Source organism: Brachionichthys hirsutus, unplaced genomic scaffold (genome assembly GCF_040956055.1).
Source record: "Brachionichthys hirsutus isolate HB-005 unplaced genomic scaffold, CSIRO-AGI_Bhir_v1 contig_976, whole genome shotgun sequence".
Classification (NCBI taxonomy): Eukaryota; Metazoa; Chordata; class Actinopteri; order Lophiiformes; family Brachionichthyidae; genus Brachionichthys; species Brachionichthys hirsutus.
Genome location: NW_027180316.1, coordinates 284,549 through 304,381, shown reverse-complemented (window position 1 = coordinate 304,381; position 19,833 = coordinate 284,549). Strand labels below are relative to the sequence as shown.

At 42.4% G+C, this 19,833-nt stretch overlaps 1 protein-coding gene across 1 annotated transcript; it reads left to right on the top strand.

The window, feature by feature from the left end:
• Window positions 1-607: 607 nt before the first annotated feature.
• LOC137912522 (vacuolar protein sorting-associated protein 53 homolog) lies at window positions 608-19,458 on the top strand. The gene is made up of 22 exons (XM_068756674.1): window positions 608-694; window positions 1,164-1,244; window positions 2,077-2,126; window positions 2,217-2,283; window positions 6,027-6,113; window positions 6,412-6,527; window positions 6,801-6,920; window positions 8,725-8,803; window positions 8,888-9,031; window positions 9,115-9,257; window positions 9,665-9,806; window positions 10,307-10,402; window positions 10,653-10,747; window positions 11,721-11,963; window positions 13,206-13,353; window positions 13,517-13,599; window positions 13,687-13,765; window positions 13,881-14,029; window positions 14,110-14,179; window positions 14,314-14,451; window positions 17,928-18,032; window positions 18,524-19,458. Exons 1-22 carry the CDS (start codon window positions 608-610, stop codon window positions 18,692-18,694), a joined length of 2,493 nt encoding a protein of 830 aa, XP_068612775.1. The 3' UTR covers window positions 18,695-19,458.
• The last annotated feature ends 375 nt before the right edge of the window (window positions 19,459-19,833 follow it).

Genomic DNA, 19,833 nt, shown 5'->3' with positions numbered 1-19,833 from the left:
GGGGGCACTACATATCTTTAACTGAGAGAACAGATGTCAGTCATGGCAGACTTTGTTTTGATATATAATGGTAGCGTGCCAATTGCCTAATGCTTTAGGTCAGAAAGAGATCATCATAATAAGACCTGAGCTATGGAGATATTTAAATAAATTATGCATGTGGAAGGCAGACAGCGTGGGAGGAGGTTGTTAGGCTGTCTAAGATTTTATTTAAAAATACTGTGAAGGGATTTTCATCACTTCGAAACACTGAAGGCTTTAAGGGAAGGAAGTGGAATAAAAAGTGAAAGTGGCATGTTGTGTAATTCATGATCAGCCTAAAGGTTTATTTTAAAATCAACTATTATTGAAGTAATAACAAGCTCTGTCTTAATATATATATTAACTGCTCTTATTAATGATCAAGGGAAGCCAATACATCGCCTCCAAATACCAACAACAGGTCGCCTGTCCTGCCTGTAGAATAGATCGCTCATATAGTTTCGCGTCAAACTCGTCGCTGTTTTGTCCGATATCCCTGAAAGCAACATTTGGTGACGTCATCGGGTATCCCAGAAGTCTCCTCACCAGGAAGTGCTATGCTCGATAATAAGGTTTTGTTTTGACAATGATGGAGGATGAAGAATTTGAGTTTGCGGAGGATTTGGAGGCTATTTTGCATCTAACCCCAGAAGTACAGCTCGCTATTGAACAGGTAGCGTGCTCAATTTGATATTAATACATTTTATTTATTTGTTTTTTACATTTCTGCTGGTCATTGGGTACGTCCAGCTGTTAGCAGGCTAACTATCACTCCGGCTCTGTATGACAGCGTTGTCCTTGTAGCCACAATAAATTTATTTTTCCAGAGTGTTAAACTTTTAGCGCACAAACAAGCGTACCAGTCAGTTTATATATTGATGTAATTTTAAAGTTATATGGAAAAAGTGTATGACGTTCACTTTTCGACCCTTTTTTTGCCCTTCATCCACCAGTGACTGTAACACATTGTGTTATAACGCGTTAGTTCATTTATATCCAGTATACAGTGACTGGCGTGGTATTTAATTAAATCTTTGAATACAGCTGTCATGATAGCGATCCAAATATATCATGAAATACTGTATTCATGACAGGCAGACTCGGCTATTTGAACATTCTGTGATACGTTCGTGTCTTTGAAGGTTTTCCCCAGCCAAGACCCACTGGACAGAGCAGATTTCAATGCTGTGGAATACATCAACACACTGTTTCCTACAGAGCAGGTACAATGAAGAGCTACAGTCAGACTTAGACTGCAGATATGAATGCTATCTGTTTTAGTGCCTTTGTTAGAGTAAAACAAATAATTTGTGTGTATATTTCTCAATGCCAAATTAATAGTTATTACAATTAATACAGTATCTTAAGATTTAATTTCAAATTATTATTTAACACATGACTTTATAAACCAAGGAAGTTACATAGATTAGAATGTATGTGGCCAATATTTTTTTTGCTTTACTTGGATGATATACTGTCTTTGGGTGGGTTTATATATGTGTATTTGAATATGCAAATATTTTGCACTTTATCTTTAAAAAGGCATTTGGAAATCAACACAATCATTCACGTTTATGTCTACTATCTGTCCATGAGGGGTCACTGTTACCCTATAGTTTGAGCTTATAGACAAAAGCAGGGTTTTAGATGGATGCGCACTTTCACCTATTTAGTTTTTTCGTGCAATGATTCAGGTGAGTGGTTACACCTGCCCTGCATTAATATATGTAATTATTATAATGAGAACTTTGTGTTTTCAACTAGCACAAGTTGAAACCTGACGTATTATTTTATGTAAACACAAGCTCGTCAGCAACGTTCATGAAAGTAAAAAAAAAACCTTAAGATATTGAAAATGATTTATTCTTTCAAAAAGCATGTATATGTGCGTTTGGCTAATTCATCCCCTTTCCCATTTTCAGATTGTGCAACTTCCTGGTCACTTAATAGCCATAAGCGGGAACTTATTTATCATCAAACATTGTGTGTTTTGTTTGTATGATGAAAGATTGCATTGATTTCCTAATATCTTTTCTGTCTTGCATTTCTCTTCAGTCTTTGGCTAATATTGATGATGTGGTAAACAAAATCCGTCTGAAGATTCGGTGAGTTCATGTCAATTCCTAAAACGTTTTTTTTGTCTTTGTATTTTAAATGCATTTATAAGAAGCGCCAATTTGTGTCACCTTTGATAGGCGCCTGGATGACAACATCAGGACAGTGGTGCGAGGTCAGACCAATGTGGGTCAGGATGGCAGACAGGTGAGTTGCGCTGCAGGTCATCGAGGAACCTACTGTAGTGGTTTGATTAAATCAGCTTCAAATCATCAGCTTTTCCTGCAACATGTCTACTCGCGACTAAATTTCCCTTCATAATGTTTTGTAATGGTGATGATGCAAATCATTCATTACTTTCAAAGTAACAAATGAGAATCTAAAACAGATGGAAAACAGTTGTACAAACATATCATGCAGCCATTACATATCCCATTGGGAGAGATTAACAGCCACATTTGCAAAATTGACATCCACACCAGACAAGAGCTTCCTTTCCTGAAGTTAGAATGCAGACGTAGGTTTCTGCCTACCCAGAATAACGTTCCTTCTACTGGCCTCTACTGGCTCTTTCCTCCCTCCTCATCAGTACCATGGAAAAGGATAAGATGACTCAGAACCATTTTCATTACTCGAGCTGCTCCTCTTTATAGAAAACGCGTCTGGGAAATAGATTCCAGTATGTAAATACTTACATTTCTTTTAAAGCCAACCTTTTTGAATTCTTTTCTTTTCTTGTGGGAGCGCTACGGAAAAGAACAGCCCCTGCCGATTCAATCCAGCTCCTTGCTCTGTCAAGCAGTTGTGGCTAAAGGGAATGCGACACTTGATTGGTGTGCTCTGTATGCGCTGACCAATTGACATGATTAGGTGTGCGTTCGCGTCAGGGCGTCTGGCCTGGTGGCCCTGTCTTTTCCAGTTAGCTACCGTTTGGCTCTAACTCCCTCCCCCCAGACCAATAACATTACACAGTCACACACAAAATAATTTTTAGTTTGTTTTTCCAATCCCACAATGCCATGCCAACATCTACAGAGGAAAAATCTTTTCTGCAGATGGAAAGATTGGGAGGTGTTCATTTCAAGATGCCGAGTGAAACATAAAGATGCCAACAGAATAAAACCAACGAGATCAGCAATTTAGATGCAGTCCCTGGATTGAAACCTGAGATGGTTGCATTTATGGAGAAATATGGAGCGTTTGTGATCGGAGGAGGGAGAAAGTGGAAGCAGAGGTCTGGGGAATGATTTTTCATTTCAGAAGGGTCTCAGACTGGAATATGCTGCAGTTCTGAGAGTGTGGAAATGTCAGGGGGTTAGTGACCAGAGAACATTTATTATGTTGCTGGGCAAGAAAAACAAACTTTTTATATATATATAAAAAAATAATGACTTATTATGATAATAATTGGAAGTCGGTATTATTTGTACATTGGCAGTTTTAGTCATGGAAAGCCCAGAAAACTCTAAAATGACTTGCGGTACATTAAGATTGATGTACACACAGACCAACAAGTCTGAAGTGCTTGCAGTATGGTTGACTGTGAGAGTAGCAGAGACACTATAATCACATGAACTTTGCCATTTATTAGAGTTTACATGAAACTGCTCACTAGTCCTTTAGCTCTAACGCCACGATGTAACAGATGATGTGTCAAAGTTTCAGAGATTGTGGGCATTTTGTGGGATTTTTGACCCTGCTGGCATAAATTATCTGCACTCTTTACATGCCCACTTTGCTAGTAAGAGTTCAGGTGGTCTTCCTACAGAATGAGCAAGACTTTTCATTTTAAACTTTTATTGGGGCACAGGTGGTGCAGGTGGTTGAGTGGGTCTTCATATGATTGAGAGGTTGGGGGTTCGATTTCTTATTCCACACATCAGTCTGGGCAAAGCTTTTCTTTGTGCCAGTTTTTGTGCCGCCTGTGAAATCTGACTTGCATTATCTGCAACCAAATGCGGCAAAATATGTAAAGAAGCAGCATATTAGTAAATAATTTTAAACATGTTTAATATTTCATAAAGAGACATGACATGGATCTCAAAGCCTGCACACGTTTTATTGTACTCTTTTATAAATAACTCTCGACAATATCACGTGTGTGTGCTGGTGCACATGTGCTGCTTGCTACATGTTAGGGATACTGTGCATGCGTGTCTGTGGGATGGGAGATAACATCTCAGGCACGGAGGCGCCTTTCGAGCAGTTGCCTCCTTCGGCTTTCTTCAAGGCTAAATGCAGGAAATGAGAGCTAGGAAGTGAGCCAGATTGACTCAGCTGAGTCTGCAAGAGTGTCAGCTGCAGCGTTGGAGGTTCAAGCCTCATGTGCATGAGCTTGGTTTACTCAAGATCTCCTCCAGGGAAGCTATTTAAAGAGTCATCGGCACTCCCTTCCTCATCAGATCAAAGGCTAATCACTAAACATGCCCATTTGTTTTTCTTTTCTTTATCCAGTCACCTCACAGCCAATCTTTTAAGTATCAAATGGATGTTGACTGAGACAAAGGTGGCATTCGGGTTAAAGACCCAATCATGTCAACATAGATGAGTTGTGATTTTATGGCCTGGGGGGGTCACTTCAGCTACACCCAGGACGTCAATTTAATCCTCCAATTTTTACTGGCAGGACGAGCTATAATTCTAGTTTGTGTACGCATATGTTTGTGAGTCTTTGTTTGCATGTGCACAATTTGTGCATGTTTTCTCACTTGACGTTTCCTAGAGGTGCTTGTAAAATACTCAAATTCTTTGCACAGCTGGTGCCAGCTGTTGGCACTCCGTGTGCGTGTGTGTGTGTTTGTTTGAGAGAGAGAGAGAGAGAGAGAGGCAGAGTTGTTTCGCCACAGCATTGCACTAAGTGAAGCCAATTACTGGTACCTTGGCATCGGATGTTGCTGCACAGTCTCTGTCCGGGACCATCAAAGAACAGCTGCCATGTCAGCTGACAGGGAAATATTAGAATAGCATGTTAACCATCTTACAGTTATAACGGTCTAATGTTGTCTGATCCTGCCTGGCTTTATATGCTGTTAAAAGTGCTAATAACCTCTTCATCCTTTCCAGTGACAGCAGTTGGGCAGGGGTTAGCCTGATGGCTCATGTGTCAACTTAATAACTCATCATGTCGGGTATCTATCTGCATACCTCATCAATTATATGGTCAATTAGTCTGTTTGGCCATTGCACCCTCTCAAGAACCGGGAATGCAAGGATAAGCAGGGTGATTTTTTCATGTGGACTACAGCCAGGTGTGTGTGCGTGTGTGTACGCGCGTGTGACATGACTCAGACTGGCACACAACACCTGACACAGCTATTCCATCACCGCCCTGCTTCTCACAACAACATATTATTAGAACTTTGGGTGTAGCACAGGAAGTCTGAAGGCTGATATTATATATCACGTGAGACATTTTGGACAAAAGGAGTTTAAGAAATAAATCAGCTGCTGACAGGATTTAAATGTTCTCCACCCATGAATGTGTGGATAGAATACTTTTTTTAATATATATACACAGTATTTCCAACCAGAAGACCATTAAATGTGTGTTTGGTGAATCATTCTTAAAGTAAGTCAGTGTATACAGTATGAGATTAAGATGTAAGAAACGATGAGCTAAAACACACACTCGCCTCTCATGTAGAAGCACCAAACAACAAGATGCTTTCAAGCCATTGCCAAAGGGGGGTTACGTTTGTTCGTACATCACAGAGGCGTGCTTCATTGGTGCACTGAAACATTTTCAGCCACATTTCAACAAAGGAAATTAACCTTCACCTCTGCTTTAACAATTCTCCACAACTTGCTGAGCTGATTCTGCTTTTGGCGTCATTCTGGTGCGCTCAGGTTTTTGGCCAAGCTCGACTTCGGCCTTCAGGTTGGTTGAAATGTTCACACACTTCACTTCCACCAGAGGCTTGACGTGTGTCTTTGCTGTGTGTTTTGGGCAGGCTTTGGAAGAGGCACAGATAGCTATCCAGCAGCTCTTTGGCAAAATCAAAGATATCAAGGACAAGGCAGAGAAGTCTGAACAAATGGTGCGTATACACACACACACACACACACACACATAGCTTGTTGAGGCATAACAGGGATACAATAGAGATACAGTCTGAATCCTCCTTTTGTTACAACCGAGGACAGGCAGGGCAGACCCGCCCTCAGGAGGCATGTAGCAACGGTTATTTCTCTAACCAGTGGGTGTGTTTGTCTTGCTCTATTCCTCTTTTTCTCATAACCACATCCTGTGAATCCACGTTTTAAATGTTTTTCCCCCTTTAATCTCCTCTGCTTTTCCCATGCATCTAACATTTCTGTCTTGCTCCGTGCTCACAGGTCAAGGAGATCACAAGAGACATAAAGCAGTTGGACCACGCGAAGCGCCACCTCACTACATCCATCACCACCCTCAACCACCTGCATATGCTGGCGGGAGGGGTCGATTCTTTAGAGTGGGTCCAAGTTGATTCAACCAAAATAAAGCATTTGGGAATGTTAAGATATTTTCTGATTACAGATATGCATAAATACTTAGGACAATTAACTTGTATCGAAGCGTATATAAATCACAAACCTTCTGCTGAATCATTCCAATTCAGTCTTTTCTTTTCAATCCCTCGGGGTTAAAGCTACGCCTTTTCACTCATGATTTAGGGTTGTTGAATCTATAAAGATATTTTTTTTTTCTATGACCGTATAAATAATCCCCACGTGTTGTTTTGTAGAGCCATGACCAGAAAGAGGCAGTATGGTGAGGTGGCCAACCTCCTGCAGGGAGTGGTCAATGTGCTTGAACATTTCCACAAGTACATGGGTATACTCCAGATCAGACAGCTCTCTGAGAGGTAACTAATGTGCGCACACGCGCACACACACACACACACACACACACTTGCCACTTCCGAGCATGATCTGCTTTTATAGCCGAAACATTCCGCAGCTCATTAACAGAACTGTTGGAAAGTGGTTGCCATATTTGGCTGAAGGTGTTTTGTGTATTCTGTCCCTTTGGTCCAGATATTCGGTCACCCACAATAAACACAGGAATACTGTGTTTACATACACTCGATACTGTCCCAATAGGACAGCATTACTCCCACAGTTAGTGATTAGAGAAGTACTTTCCTCAGGGTTTCTTTTTATCACCTTTTACATTATGTGCATCCACTCCTATCTATCTATCAGTCTTTTGCTCTGATTAGACTCATAACAATATCTGGATGCAGTCGTTTGTTCCCACGCAATTCTGTGTGCTGTTAAGCTTGTGTTTCCATGCGCTCTGACTGATTACATTTCCATTATTGCTATTATTTTCCAAGAATTCCACAGTCAGTTTGTGATACAATGGTTTAGTTGACATTCAGGTTCCAGAAAGCGTGGAGCCCCAAACACAAAGCAAAAAGAAAACATGACCTTCTGTTCTATCTTGACCGAGGTGTGGTAGATGATGTTCAGGCCAAATAACAGCTGTGTGGAAGAAATGTCTCTGCAGGGGAAAAGATGATAGGAAGACAAGAAGAAGTTGTGAAGAGTCAAACAGATAATAGACAATCAGTTTTTATTTTTTAATAAACCCTTTCCATCCAGCTCTCACTTTGTTCACGTGCCCAAACACTCCCATCACTGCGACCTTGGGTATGTTGGCACGGACCTCAGGGGCACACATTGTGTCTGCCTCTGGGAAATTACAGAAGGTACCGGTAATGTTACTGGTATCCTCTTTGATGGTGTGTTCTTTGACCCACCTGCATCTCCCATTAATCACAGTCATTGTGTATATGAGCCCTGAGCTGCAGACTGGGATCTGTATCAGTAAACCTACTGAATGCATGAGCCCCTTCCTTGTCGGATAAATATTGCTGCATTGGATCACATGGATAGTTTGCATGGCACAAGCAGACGTTCCAGGCCAGGACTTCCTGTTTAACCTTTAGTGATAGATGCTAAAACACACCCATGGTTGATTAAGGAACTAAATACGACCGGTTTTCATCTTGTTTCTTACTTTACAGTCAGACGTACACTTATACCTACAGTTAATGCCTAGATCTGAGTCAGATACAACAGCTGTAGATTTCGTTCCAGACTCATGGCGAGCAGTTGAGGAGACAGAGGTGAATCATATTTAGCTGGCGGCAGATGCTTAGTATGAGAGCTACAAGTTCTGTACTTGCTAGCATCCATCTGAGACGCTGTCCGTCCACCCTCTTCGCTTTGCTTTGGAGAGTTTCCATAGCTATGGGTGCCTTCAGTACTCACTCAAGACTGTCCAGCAAACTTGCATGCTGATATTTGGATTGTAGTAATGAAATGCTGGGGAGTAAATGGCGCTTAAGGGTTTCTGCAGTTTTTACAATCATTTACATGAGCTATTATAAAATGGGTGTTTAAAAAAAACATCACTTGCTTTGAGGATTTACAGCAAGCTGAAAACCTTGGAGTTTATTTCGCTTTCTTCAAATAAGGTATCTTCTGTTCAAAGACTCTTTGCCACTGTGGCTGGTGAGCCAAACTGTTTATGATTTACAGGAGACAAGATTTTGTTGTATATTAGAGGTTTTAAAATAGAATTGCCATCATTCCAATATGGCCTTTAGCTGTGGAAGAAAAGAGTAAATCATTTTTGTGTGCCTGATTCATCCTTTGCAGAGTAAAGGCAGCACAGAGCGAGTTGGGGACTCAGATCCTGGCAGATTTCGAAGAGGCCTTCCCCACTCAGGGCTCAAAGGTAAAAAGTTGTGTTGTTTTAATGGTCTTGTCTTATTCTTTCCTATATGAAACTATATCACACCTTTTTTTCACGTCTATCCAGAGACCAGGTGGCCCCAGTAATGTGCTGAGAGATGCCTGTCTGGTGGCGAATGTACTGGATCCACGCATCAAGCAGGAGATCATCAAAAAGTTCATCAGGCAGCACCTCTCAGAGTACCTGGTTCTATTCCAGGAAAATCAAGATGTGAGTATTTGGTTTCCATAATATATAAGATCTAGTTACAAGGTTTACTATTAATGCAAGAACTCTTCCTCCCCGTTTCTCAGGTTGCTTGGCTGGATAAGATTGATCGCCGCTACGCCTGGATCAAAAGGCAGCTGGTAGATTATGAGGAGAAGTATGGACGCATGTTTCCAGAGGAGTGGTGCATGACGGAGCGTATTGCAGTGGAGTTCTGCCACATCACTCGGTAAACACACAATATATAGGAGCAAACCGCTTTGAATGGGGGACATTTAATACTGTTTTTTTCTCATTGACAAAGAATGAAAGACTGAATACAAGTAAATAAAACAAAAAACAACAGCAATTGAAATACAGGTTAAAGGAATGTTGTGCGTCACGAAGTGAACCGCTCTGGTGGCCTAGATGAGCAGTGACCTGGTGTCCCCATTAAGAAAGAGCAGCCTGCAAACTGCCGCCTGCAACTGAAATCAAATATTCAAAAATTGTTACACGTTAGGAAAAAAAGCCTGGCAATGCTACATGGACAGATTTATGACTATAATTATGTGCCAGTGAGGCGCATACTCAAAAAGCATAGGAGCAAGAGGGGCACACTCAAACTGATATGAATGTTGATTTTGTGTTTGTCAGGGTGGAGCTGGGTAAAGTGATGCGGACGCGCGCTAAAGAGATTGAGGTGAAGCTGCTTCTGTTTGCCATTCAGAGGACGACAAACTTTGAAAGTCTCCTGGCCAAACGCTTCACAGGATGCACCTTGACTGACAAACCCGGGGTGAGAAAATCAAACCCACACAATATGCACATCTTCCAATTATTTAGGATTTGGTGAATTGCCTGCATTATGTCCAAATGCACAGGAAATAGTTCTCACGGTGCGCAAATGTATTTGTAACTCAGTCACACCCAGAAACATGGACGGTGGTGCACGGACCTGGATCACAACTCAGCCAAGGGTTTTCAGAAGTGATATTTAGTGAAGACAGAGGTCCTCTGTGTTCTGTTCAGTTCACACACATGCCTGTAGCATTCTCTAATTCAATCAGGGATTTGGTAGAGTGGAATTTTATAATTGATGGTGCACTTTCATCAGAGATTCCCACAAAAAATATGAAACCTGGACTTGATTTTCAAAATTGTAGTTTTTTGTTACTCAGGAGTATTTTAGCATTGAATCCTTGTCCCTCCATGACAGTCAGTAACGACAGAGCATCATATGACTTAGCTGTTGAAACAAATCCATGTTTGATCTGTTTTTTGATGTTTTTACAGCAGAAGAGGCCAGACAGCCCTCTAGAACCCACCAACCCCTTCCTGGAAGATGAGCCAGGCGAGGGCGGGGGCAGAGAGAAGGACGAGGGTCTGGCCAAGGTGAGTTGACCTCCAGCTGACATGTCCCACAACTTAAAGGGCCTGTTAGCTATCGTTTCCTCTAATGCAAAGCTTTCTTAAGGCTTATGGTTGTCATGGGAAACCAATGTGGCACCCTTTCATGGACTGCCTCCACTTAAAGCAACGTCTCTTTTTGCATTAGCACAGAAAACATTTTGGGTCAGTGCATTTCCTGCATGTTAATTAATCAATAGCTTGACAAAGAATTCTCATTGTCCCTTCGTTTTAGCCCAGGAAGCCAAAAGCCCCAGACAACCCTTTCCATGGCGTTGTGTCTAAGTGCTTTGAACCTCATCTATACGTCTACATAGAATCCCAAGACAAGTAAGCAACACGCACTTATACAAGCCAGACAGCCAAACTGGGCCGTGGTGCACAGATCCTGATTCTGTGTCCACAGCTGGCGCACGGATCATTTTTCCATTGCCCACTCATCAATCAGATCCCCCCACCTTCCATTCTACTTCAATGCCTCTTCTATCTTTCCATCCCTTGTTTCCTTACATGCCTCTGTGTCCGCTGTGGCAGAAATGTTTCCCATTAACGGCACAGCCACATTCACAGAGAAAGGGGAAGGTTAAATAACTGCTGCCAAGGCAGATCTGCCCGTTTTCTTTCCCACCTCTTTACTTGTTTTCTCCTTCATACCCTTTCTCTAGCCCTGGTTTATTATGTGAATCTTGTTTCCTCCTATTTATCTGCTTTTATATTTATATTTCCTACGGTTTCCTACCTATGTTTTTCAACACCGTCCTGCAATGTGAATCCTTCCTCTGACCCTTCCTCCGACTATTCCACAGTCACAGTGATCACTCCCGAAACTGTTCTTTTCTGCAAAGCTTGCATGTCGTCCCTTGAATTTGCTCTCTGTGGTGTTAAAATGCATTTGTCTTTTTGCGGGAAGAAGACTGACCTATTCTTAAAGTGCAGCCTCGATTCAGTCTTATCCAATGGCCTTTAACAGGCTGCAGCCTGATCCGCTTGTCCTCAATGGGACATAACAGGCGAGAACAGTGGCCCGCTTGTTTTTTTTCTTGGCTTCAGTTCCAAGATTTAGAAGGATTGGGACACACCAACTGTGACTGTGAACCTGTTGACTGTAGTATTGGAAATTTTGATTTACGAGTATTTTCTCCTATTTATATCTATCTGGCTGACTGTCTGTATGCCGGGTATTTCTTTGCTGTTTGTTTTATTTTATGAACTAATCATGGTTTATCTAACTATTTGATTCATTTACTTACTAATCCAAGTGTGTGCTATATTTGTCTTAACAATTTTTTTTATTCGTCTGCAGGAACCTGGGCGAACTGATCAACCGGTTTGTGGCTGACTTCCGAGCACAAGGCCCACCGAAGGCGGGCACAGAGGAGGGCGGGGCGGTACTGCCCAGCTGTGCTGACCTTTTTGTCTACTACAAGAAGTGCATGGTGCAGTGCTCCCAACTGAGCACTGGAGAACCAATGATTGCCCTCTCAACCATCTTCCAGAAATTCCTGAGAGAGTACGCTTGGAAGATTCTCTCTGGAAACTTGCCAAAGTAAGACTTTCTCAAGTTGCACTGTCAATCTTTGCTTTTAAATTGAGTAAATTACACCCCCCTGGTAAAATCACTAAATCATGGTCTTGCCACATCAGCACAAATTGAGTTTTTCTAGTAGACACAATTTTGTTTTTTATAGATTTACAAAACTTAGACTTTCATTACAAAAGGGTCGCAATTATCCTTTTTTTTCTCATTTTTGGACAATTATACTGAAACATATTTTACATATGAATCTATTCTGTATCCCTATACAATTTATTCCTAAAAATGCACCAATGAGCCACTGGGTAACATATTCGGTTTACTCAATAGTGTTTCTAGTTTTTAACGAATCATTAAACTGCCAGCCTATCACGCCCACATTCACTCATCTGTTCGGTGATGAGGCTGTTTAGGAGGTTCAGTTTGAAAATCCGTGTCTTCAGTCCTCGCTACGTTTGACGGATTGCGATGTCTGGCTATGCGGGATCTGGAATTGGTTAAAGCTATGGCGAAGCCTAATACCCTAGCAGCAAAAAACATCTCTGGATCATTGACCACGTTAGAAGTCATCCCTGGCCTGCAGTGTGTATAATCATGCATATGTTTGCACGCTTATTACACACATGTGTTCGCTGGCTAATGTGTACCGTATGCATATTTGATTCAGCGATACAATGAAAGGCTTTTGCAAGTGCACAAGTGCACAAATGCGCTCACGACACATGCAGACGCAGTCGTCCTATGCAGTGCGGGGCCCCTGAAAAAGAGCTTGAACTATGTTGTGGTTTTACCCACATGTCTGCGTTATGACATTTATTAATGGCTGGGTTACCATTGAAGCTTCGTAGGCATCTGCTTGTAGTTATGCCTGTTGTGTCTCAGTCACTGAATTGGCCTTATTTGTATATGTAGTCTAAAAAAAAATTTGTTTTTTTATTTTATTTTATTTTTTATTAAACCCTGTAGCAAAGGGGGTTCTGATGAAAAACAATCCACAACGACTCAGAGCTCAAACCCTCAACCCCCCCTCCTACTCCCACCATAACCTAAACCAAAAGGCTCAATAAGGCATACAGTGCAGTAATCTGTGATACTAATTTAAACAAATATTAAAACATGCAATGCTTAAACCGTGTTGAGCAGTAATTCTTTGCGACGGCTACTATTTAGCGCTCTTAGATATCAGTGTTTTCCCCTCTTTCTGCTGATCCCCACTGCTGTTTCTTCCTCTGTTACATCTATCACTCTGTCCAGATCCAGCACTAACAGCGGGGGTCTTACCATCAGCAGTCTGCTGAAAGAGAAAGAAGTTTCAGAGGCTGCAAAGTTCACCGTGGATGAGCTCTGCCTGATTTGTAGCATCCTCAGTACTGCAGAATACTGCCTTGCTACCACACAACAGGCACGTAATACAGAAAAACACACCCCGACCTTGATTCGTAGCCGTCTGTGTGTGCCGTCAGTGTTCTTTAATGCACCAACACACATCTGAAAGGAGGCACGCCCCTCTAAATAACGAAGCTTTTCATGTTGTGCGCTTGTGCTTTTGTTTGCATGTCTTCCAGCTGGAAGAGAAGCTTAAGGAGAAAGTAGATAAGGTCCTGGTGGAGAGGATTCATTTGACTGGGGAGATGGATACGTTCAGCACGTACGCGGACAATTTTCCTCCTCTTAGATAATGGCCTGGTTTCATTTATTTAAAGCGGTTTTAATTGTGTGCTTTTATGTTTCTCAGTGTGATCTCAAACAGCATCCAGCTACTTGTTCAAGATCTTGATGCCGCGTGCGACCCTGCTCTCACTGCTATGAGCAAGGTTGAACACACAAACACACACACACACACACAAACAAACAAACATTGTAGAAATAGACTCTTACTGTGTTTAGCATCTGAAGCTAAAGTTTTCCCTCCCCCGCCCCCCTTGTTAGATGCCATGGCAGAGCGTGGAGCATGTGGGCGACCAGAGTCCGTATGTGACGTCAATCATCATGCACATTAAGCAAAACGTGCCCATCATTAGAGACAACCTGGCCTCCACACGCAAATACTTCACGCAGTTCTGCATCAAGTTCACAAAGTACAGTGCACATCTTCATCTCTAAACATGCATCATTGTTTTACACACAGGTCATGATTTGTCATTTCTTCTCTCCTCAGTTCTTTCATTCCTAAATTTATCAACCACCTATTCCGATGTAAGCCAATCAGCATGGTGGGAGCCGAGCAAGTAAGTGGAATTTAAGCCAGCCGGTCCTTTTGAGCTGCATTGTGAGTCACAAGCCAAACATGTTACATTTGTTAGTATGAATATTGCATTAGATATACATTTCAGTTACTAACTTGTGTGTCCGATCACACCAGCTCCTCCTTGACACGCACTCCCTGAAGACGGTCTTGCTGGATCTGCCCTCCATAGGTTCCCAGGTGCTCCGCAAGGCGCCGGCCAGTTACACCAAAATAGTGGTGAAAGGCATGACCCGCGCAGAGATGATCCTTAAGGTGAGCTACGTCTCCTTCTAGAAGTTTTCCGATATGTATTTTACTCTGTGTTTCAAAATATACCCTGGAACTGGAACATTGAACTCTTGGGTTTATGGATTTCAAAACGTTTGGGAATCTAAAATGTAGCAGCTCTTTTCAGATGGTTTTTGATGACCTTAGGTTTGGTTAAAGTGAGATGAATGTTGGAAACCTCACTGCGTATCTTACGCTTCAGGCCCGCAAAGAGAAATGCAAACAGTTTATGTTGCGTGTATAAACTCAGAAGCAGCTATCTCTTCCTAAACTGATGGATTTTAATGGGAGCCAGAGTTCAACTCTTGACACAAAATAGTTCAACTCAAGCACATTATCACAGCAGTGCAATCTTTATGGCACACTTAAGGTTTGCGGCATTTCCCTTTGGATGGCTAAAGTCAGCCTGGACGCTTCTTCAAGCGACGCTTCGACTTCTGGCCTTTAAAGGCTCGGAACTTTTGACAGACCTTTCTGTGACTGTAGTCTGGGTAAATTGTCTAAATCTCTCGTTTGCCATTGCACAGATTTAGTGTTGGAACGCTGACATATCCAGTTAAACATTAGCTTTGGTGTTGATGCTAGCACTTGACCAAGAATGGTCTGGCCCAACCTGCGGCTGACTGCTTTTTCCACTGATTGAGGCTTTGTCGTTAAAAGCAACAATAGCCTGAGCAAACATGTCTCATTCTGAGAGCTGGAGGCCAGCCTGTTTTAAAATACTCCGCTATTGTTATCTCTCAAGCAGATTATCTGCTCAAAGTGTATTTTTTGGCCCTTTAATGGTGTCTTTAACGGACCTCGGTCACTTTAGCGCTTTATGAGCATGTTTCCATAAAGTATCCCACCGAACACGAGGAGTAAGGAATCGAACTCCTGCACAAAAGCTTTTAATGAAAGACACACATGTTCTTCAAACCCAGTGTGTGGTTGATTTTAAGCCTCGGGGAAATGCATGAGTAAGTGAATAATTAAACGCATGCAGCCATGCGTAGACTCACGAAAGCACAGACACGCCTCTGCCATACGACCGTGCATATATGGGCTTTTTGCTTTTCGGTGAGGACAACGTAGAGACGGTATTGAGCTAGTTGTTATGCGACTCCAGAGGACACTGGTATGTGGATGCCGTAGATTAACTCCACCCTCATTAACTGTCCCTGGAGTGTATAGAAATGCACACGGACACACACACACACACACACACACATCACATAGCTGCCCGTCCCTTGATTTCTCTTGGACTGCTTTCTTTCCTTTCTGGAGTTATTATGGTTGGACTGTTGATGGCAAATATTTCAAATTGATGGTATTAGATTGTAACTTCCTGTCCTAGATGTGGGCCTTCCAGCACACCAGCGTTTGTTCGCCTTGGACTCGAACCACCTAAGAAACCCCTCTAGCAGGTTTTTATTAAATTACCTTCATTGTTTAGGGCCTGCATGTCAGTGCACTGCTGCCCGATGGAATGTGATCAATTTGGTTCTCACAGATGTAGCTAAAAGAGCTATTTGTGAACGTCACTGTGACAGTGGAAAACATGGAAGTTTAGAAATTATATCAATACTGTATGAGAGTTTGTCAAAAAAAAAATTCACACAACGACTCATTCTGTTAATGCTCAGAAAGACAAAGCCCACTCAGGTCAAATGAAGCGTTAGTCCTCCAGCAGACATTTAAAGCCGTCTTATCTGAAGTTCCCTCACAAGTAATTGCTTTCACCCTGGGCTGAGCCTGACGCCTCTGAAGGTCATCACAAAAAAAATCCCTCTGTCTACCTTCAACACGAGTATTAAATTACACCGATGCTGGGACTTGAAATCAAATCTGGCTCGCTGCGACCACGAATCTGCCATTCGATGGGACGATCGAAGGCCGTCTCATCTTGTGTTGGTCGTAGAGTTGATTGAACGATCTCACGTTAATGAAAACCATCTTGTTGACAGTTCTGAACTTAAGCGACGTCGTGGGGCAGTAAAAACGAGCTGTTAGCAGGAAATTGACATATTATCACCTTATAAATTTGTTTCGTTAGAAAATTCGCCTCTTTGCACATTTAACACACGGGCTCTCCTCCTCGGGTTTAATTACAGCTTCTGGTTTTGACTGCTAAGGGAAATATCTCAGCCAGATTCTTTTTTTTTTTCTGTTTGGTGCTGGGCCAGCAATGTGGGGTAGGTGTATCAGAGTCTGGTTAATAAAAGAAAAAAAAAAAAGCTTCCAAGAAAGAGGTAATACTGAACCAAAAACGAGCTTTATACTGCTGTGAAATGTTCGCAGCACGGCTGGTTCTCCAGTTCACAGACGAGAGCGATCGCTCTATTTTTGCACTTCCCCGGGAGAATCCCATCTGTTAAATCTTTATATCTTTATGTAGCTGTCGAGTATCTGCTTTGGACTGTTGAAGGTGAATTTATCTGGAGGTGTCTGTTTTATGACACAGTGTTAGGTTATGTTCAAAGACCGTAGGATTCTTGCTGTCTGAGGCGGCCTTTCCCGGCAGGTTCCCTTCCTGTGAGACGTGGCTGTTTTCCACGCTGTTCCAGCCCAGCATTAGCTCCCTCTCTCTGTCTTTCTCTCTCTATATTTCTCTCTCTCCCACTCTTTCATTCTCTTTGTGGTGAATTCAAAAGGCAGACCCCCCCCCCCCCCCCTTCCTCCTACCCACACTTGTTGAGCCCCGATACCCTCTCCTCCTTTTCCTTTTCTACGGCTGTTTTCATTCTTGAACTCCCACTTTTCTTCCCCCCCCCCCCTCTCTCTTTTTTTTTTTTACACAGCGCCCCTGCAGGCCTTTCCGTTGGCCTGGCTCCAGGACAGTTGCTAAGTAAATCACTCCATCAGCAAGACTAGGAAGAAAGCAAATAATTCCACACGATCCTGAACCTTTCATGCCACACATTCACATGAAAATAAATAAAATACAAATGAAGCCTTAAAAGACTTTTTAATTTTAAAGTGAAGGAGAGGAATTCCCTTTAATTAGATGATGTTTAAATGAGTAAAATAAGAGCAGTTTGGTCTTTCATTAAAAAGAAAAAGCCATCTCCTCCATGTTTTCTACCTTGTTGTTAAATAAAACAGAACAAGAGAGGCCGATCCATTGAGACATGTGCCCCCCCCCCCCCCCCCCCCCCCAACCTCACCGCTCATTATTAATCCTGGTTTTAACCCTGACTTCTTACAGCCCAGAAACAATTACCGGTGAAACTAATTCTTGCCCACTCATGTGTGGAATAATTGCTGTGCAAAATTATGACTGGGGAGTGGGTTCCTAAATATAGAACCGTAGACTTGACTGTATTTGCTGTTAAAACTGCTTGGTTCCTGTCAGTTATAGCCCCCCCACCCACCCACCCACATTTGGAGCCATAACTGCCCCCATGTGGGATCATTTAAAGATCCCTTGGGCTGGAAAGAAGGGAATGCTGCAACTAATGTTAAACTCTACTTTCCTGCAGGTGGTGATGGCCCCCCATGAACCTCCAGTTGTGTTTGTTGATAACTACATTAAGCTCCTGGCTGACGGCAATCCGGAAACCTTCCAGAAGATTCTGGACATGAAGGTCGATAGTTTTTTTTTCGGGTTTTTTTCTACCTCTCAAGGCCGCAGTCATTCAAATTTTGTTAAAATGCATTATTTACATATTCAATGGAAGAAGAAACACACACAAATCTGTGTCTTCAACACACAGCTGGACATTAATTAAATCTGCTAAACACTTCTAAAGTCAGTAAATATAATGTTTCCGTAACCATTTACACGTTTCTTTGTGGAGATAAAACCAAAGAGATATGAAGTATTAATTACAGAACTTCAGAGGTGCTGGTCGGTGGGCGGTTTTCAAGTGTTAATGCCCGGACAAGCTTCATACTTGGGCACAGGTGGCAACCTTCAACATTAACCCTTTCACACTGGGATTCTGCCCCCCACCCATTACACCTGGACCGTGGTCCCCATTGAAAGCACAACAGTCCCACTTTCCACAATCTTTGCATTTTCAGACTCTTTTTTTTTGGGACACTAAGGGATTCATTTACACTGTTTGTGTCTTAGGGTCTGAAACGCAGCGAACAGAGCAGCATGCTGGAGCTCTTCAGACAGAGGCTACCTACCCCACCCTCCGGGGGCGACGGCGGCCCCTCCCTATCCTTCAGCGCGCCGACTCCCGAGCAGGAGTCCTCCCGTATCCGCAGACTGGAGAAACTCATCAAGAAGAGACTGTGAACAGACGCAGGCTAACATCACCTTGAATGTGGAAATGGATTGGAAGACGGAACGGAACGGGCTTCACCTCTCTGGCTGCTCATTCATTCTCAGACGTTCCGTTATGTGCTGTTCATTGCTACCATGGAGACTTACAGGAAGAGGAAGTGATTTAATATGGACCCATACCATGAAGAAACTTGCTCCACTGCTTCTCTCTGTTGTGCACGTCATTTACTTTCACTCCTTTGTCGTCAGACGTCTGTCCTTTTACACGAGAGCAGTCAGAAGAACAAATCTACTAGAGATCACTCAGCATAAGCCTTATTTATATTGACGTCTGAATAAAATGTATTAAAAGGAAAGCCATGGGGTTTATTTGTCTATACTTTGAGTGAGAGAATACGAAATAGAAATTATAATTGCATATACTGCTGTCTGTTAAAGTCAACATGTCATATGTGTACACAAATAGTCAGAGCTCATTGCTCTGATACTTTAATCCTTAGTTTGGTGCGTTCAGACAAAAGTTCATTGATCACTGGTGACTCCAAATCCACCTCCAGCATCCCAGTAGAACAATATCAATGCATTCCTGCAGGTTTCTTCTTTGCATCTATTTCTCTCAAAGTGAGAATTTTAGAGTCCAAACGCTGATTAAAAAAAAAAAAAGAAATTCCTGTTTAAGTCAAACCTCGCAGCATCTCCAAACCTGCTGCGCGCCACAGATCTGGAACCTGTTTTAAAAATCTGACCGGACAAGAAGAGGTGTGGTTTGAAGTGTCTTGAGTGCAGGCAGTGTGGGAAAAAGAGCAAGCGGAGTAATAAAATACCTGCTGAAGTCTGACTCCCCCACATTCTTCGCGTTAACAGCACTTCACGGTCTGTGGAAGAGAAGAACAGACGCGCCCTCGTTATTGACGGTGACTGTGACGCGTGAACTTCATGCATCCTGTAGAATTTTTGCAAAGGTACTCTTTGTAACTTTGCAAAAATGTGTAACTTGTGCAAAAAAAAAGAGTCCAGGTTTGGGTGAGGAGCTGGAAAAGTTCCCGTAGTAAGCTCCCGTCTCCTGTTGCCACTTATACCCCCCATCCAATCAGGAGCCGGTAAATGCTTCAAAAGGCGTTTCCTCTCCTCATGTTTGCGGGTTTTGGAGA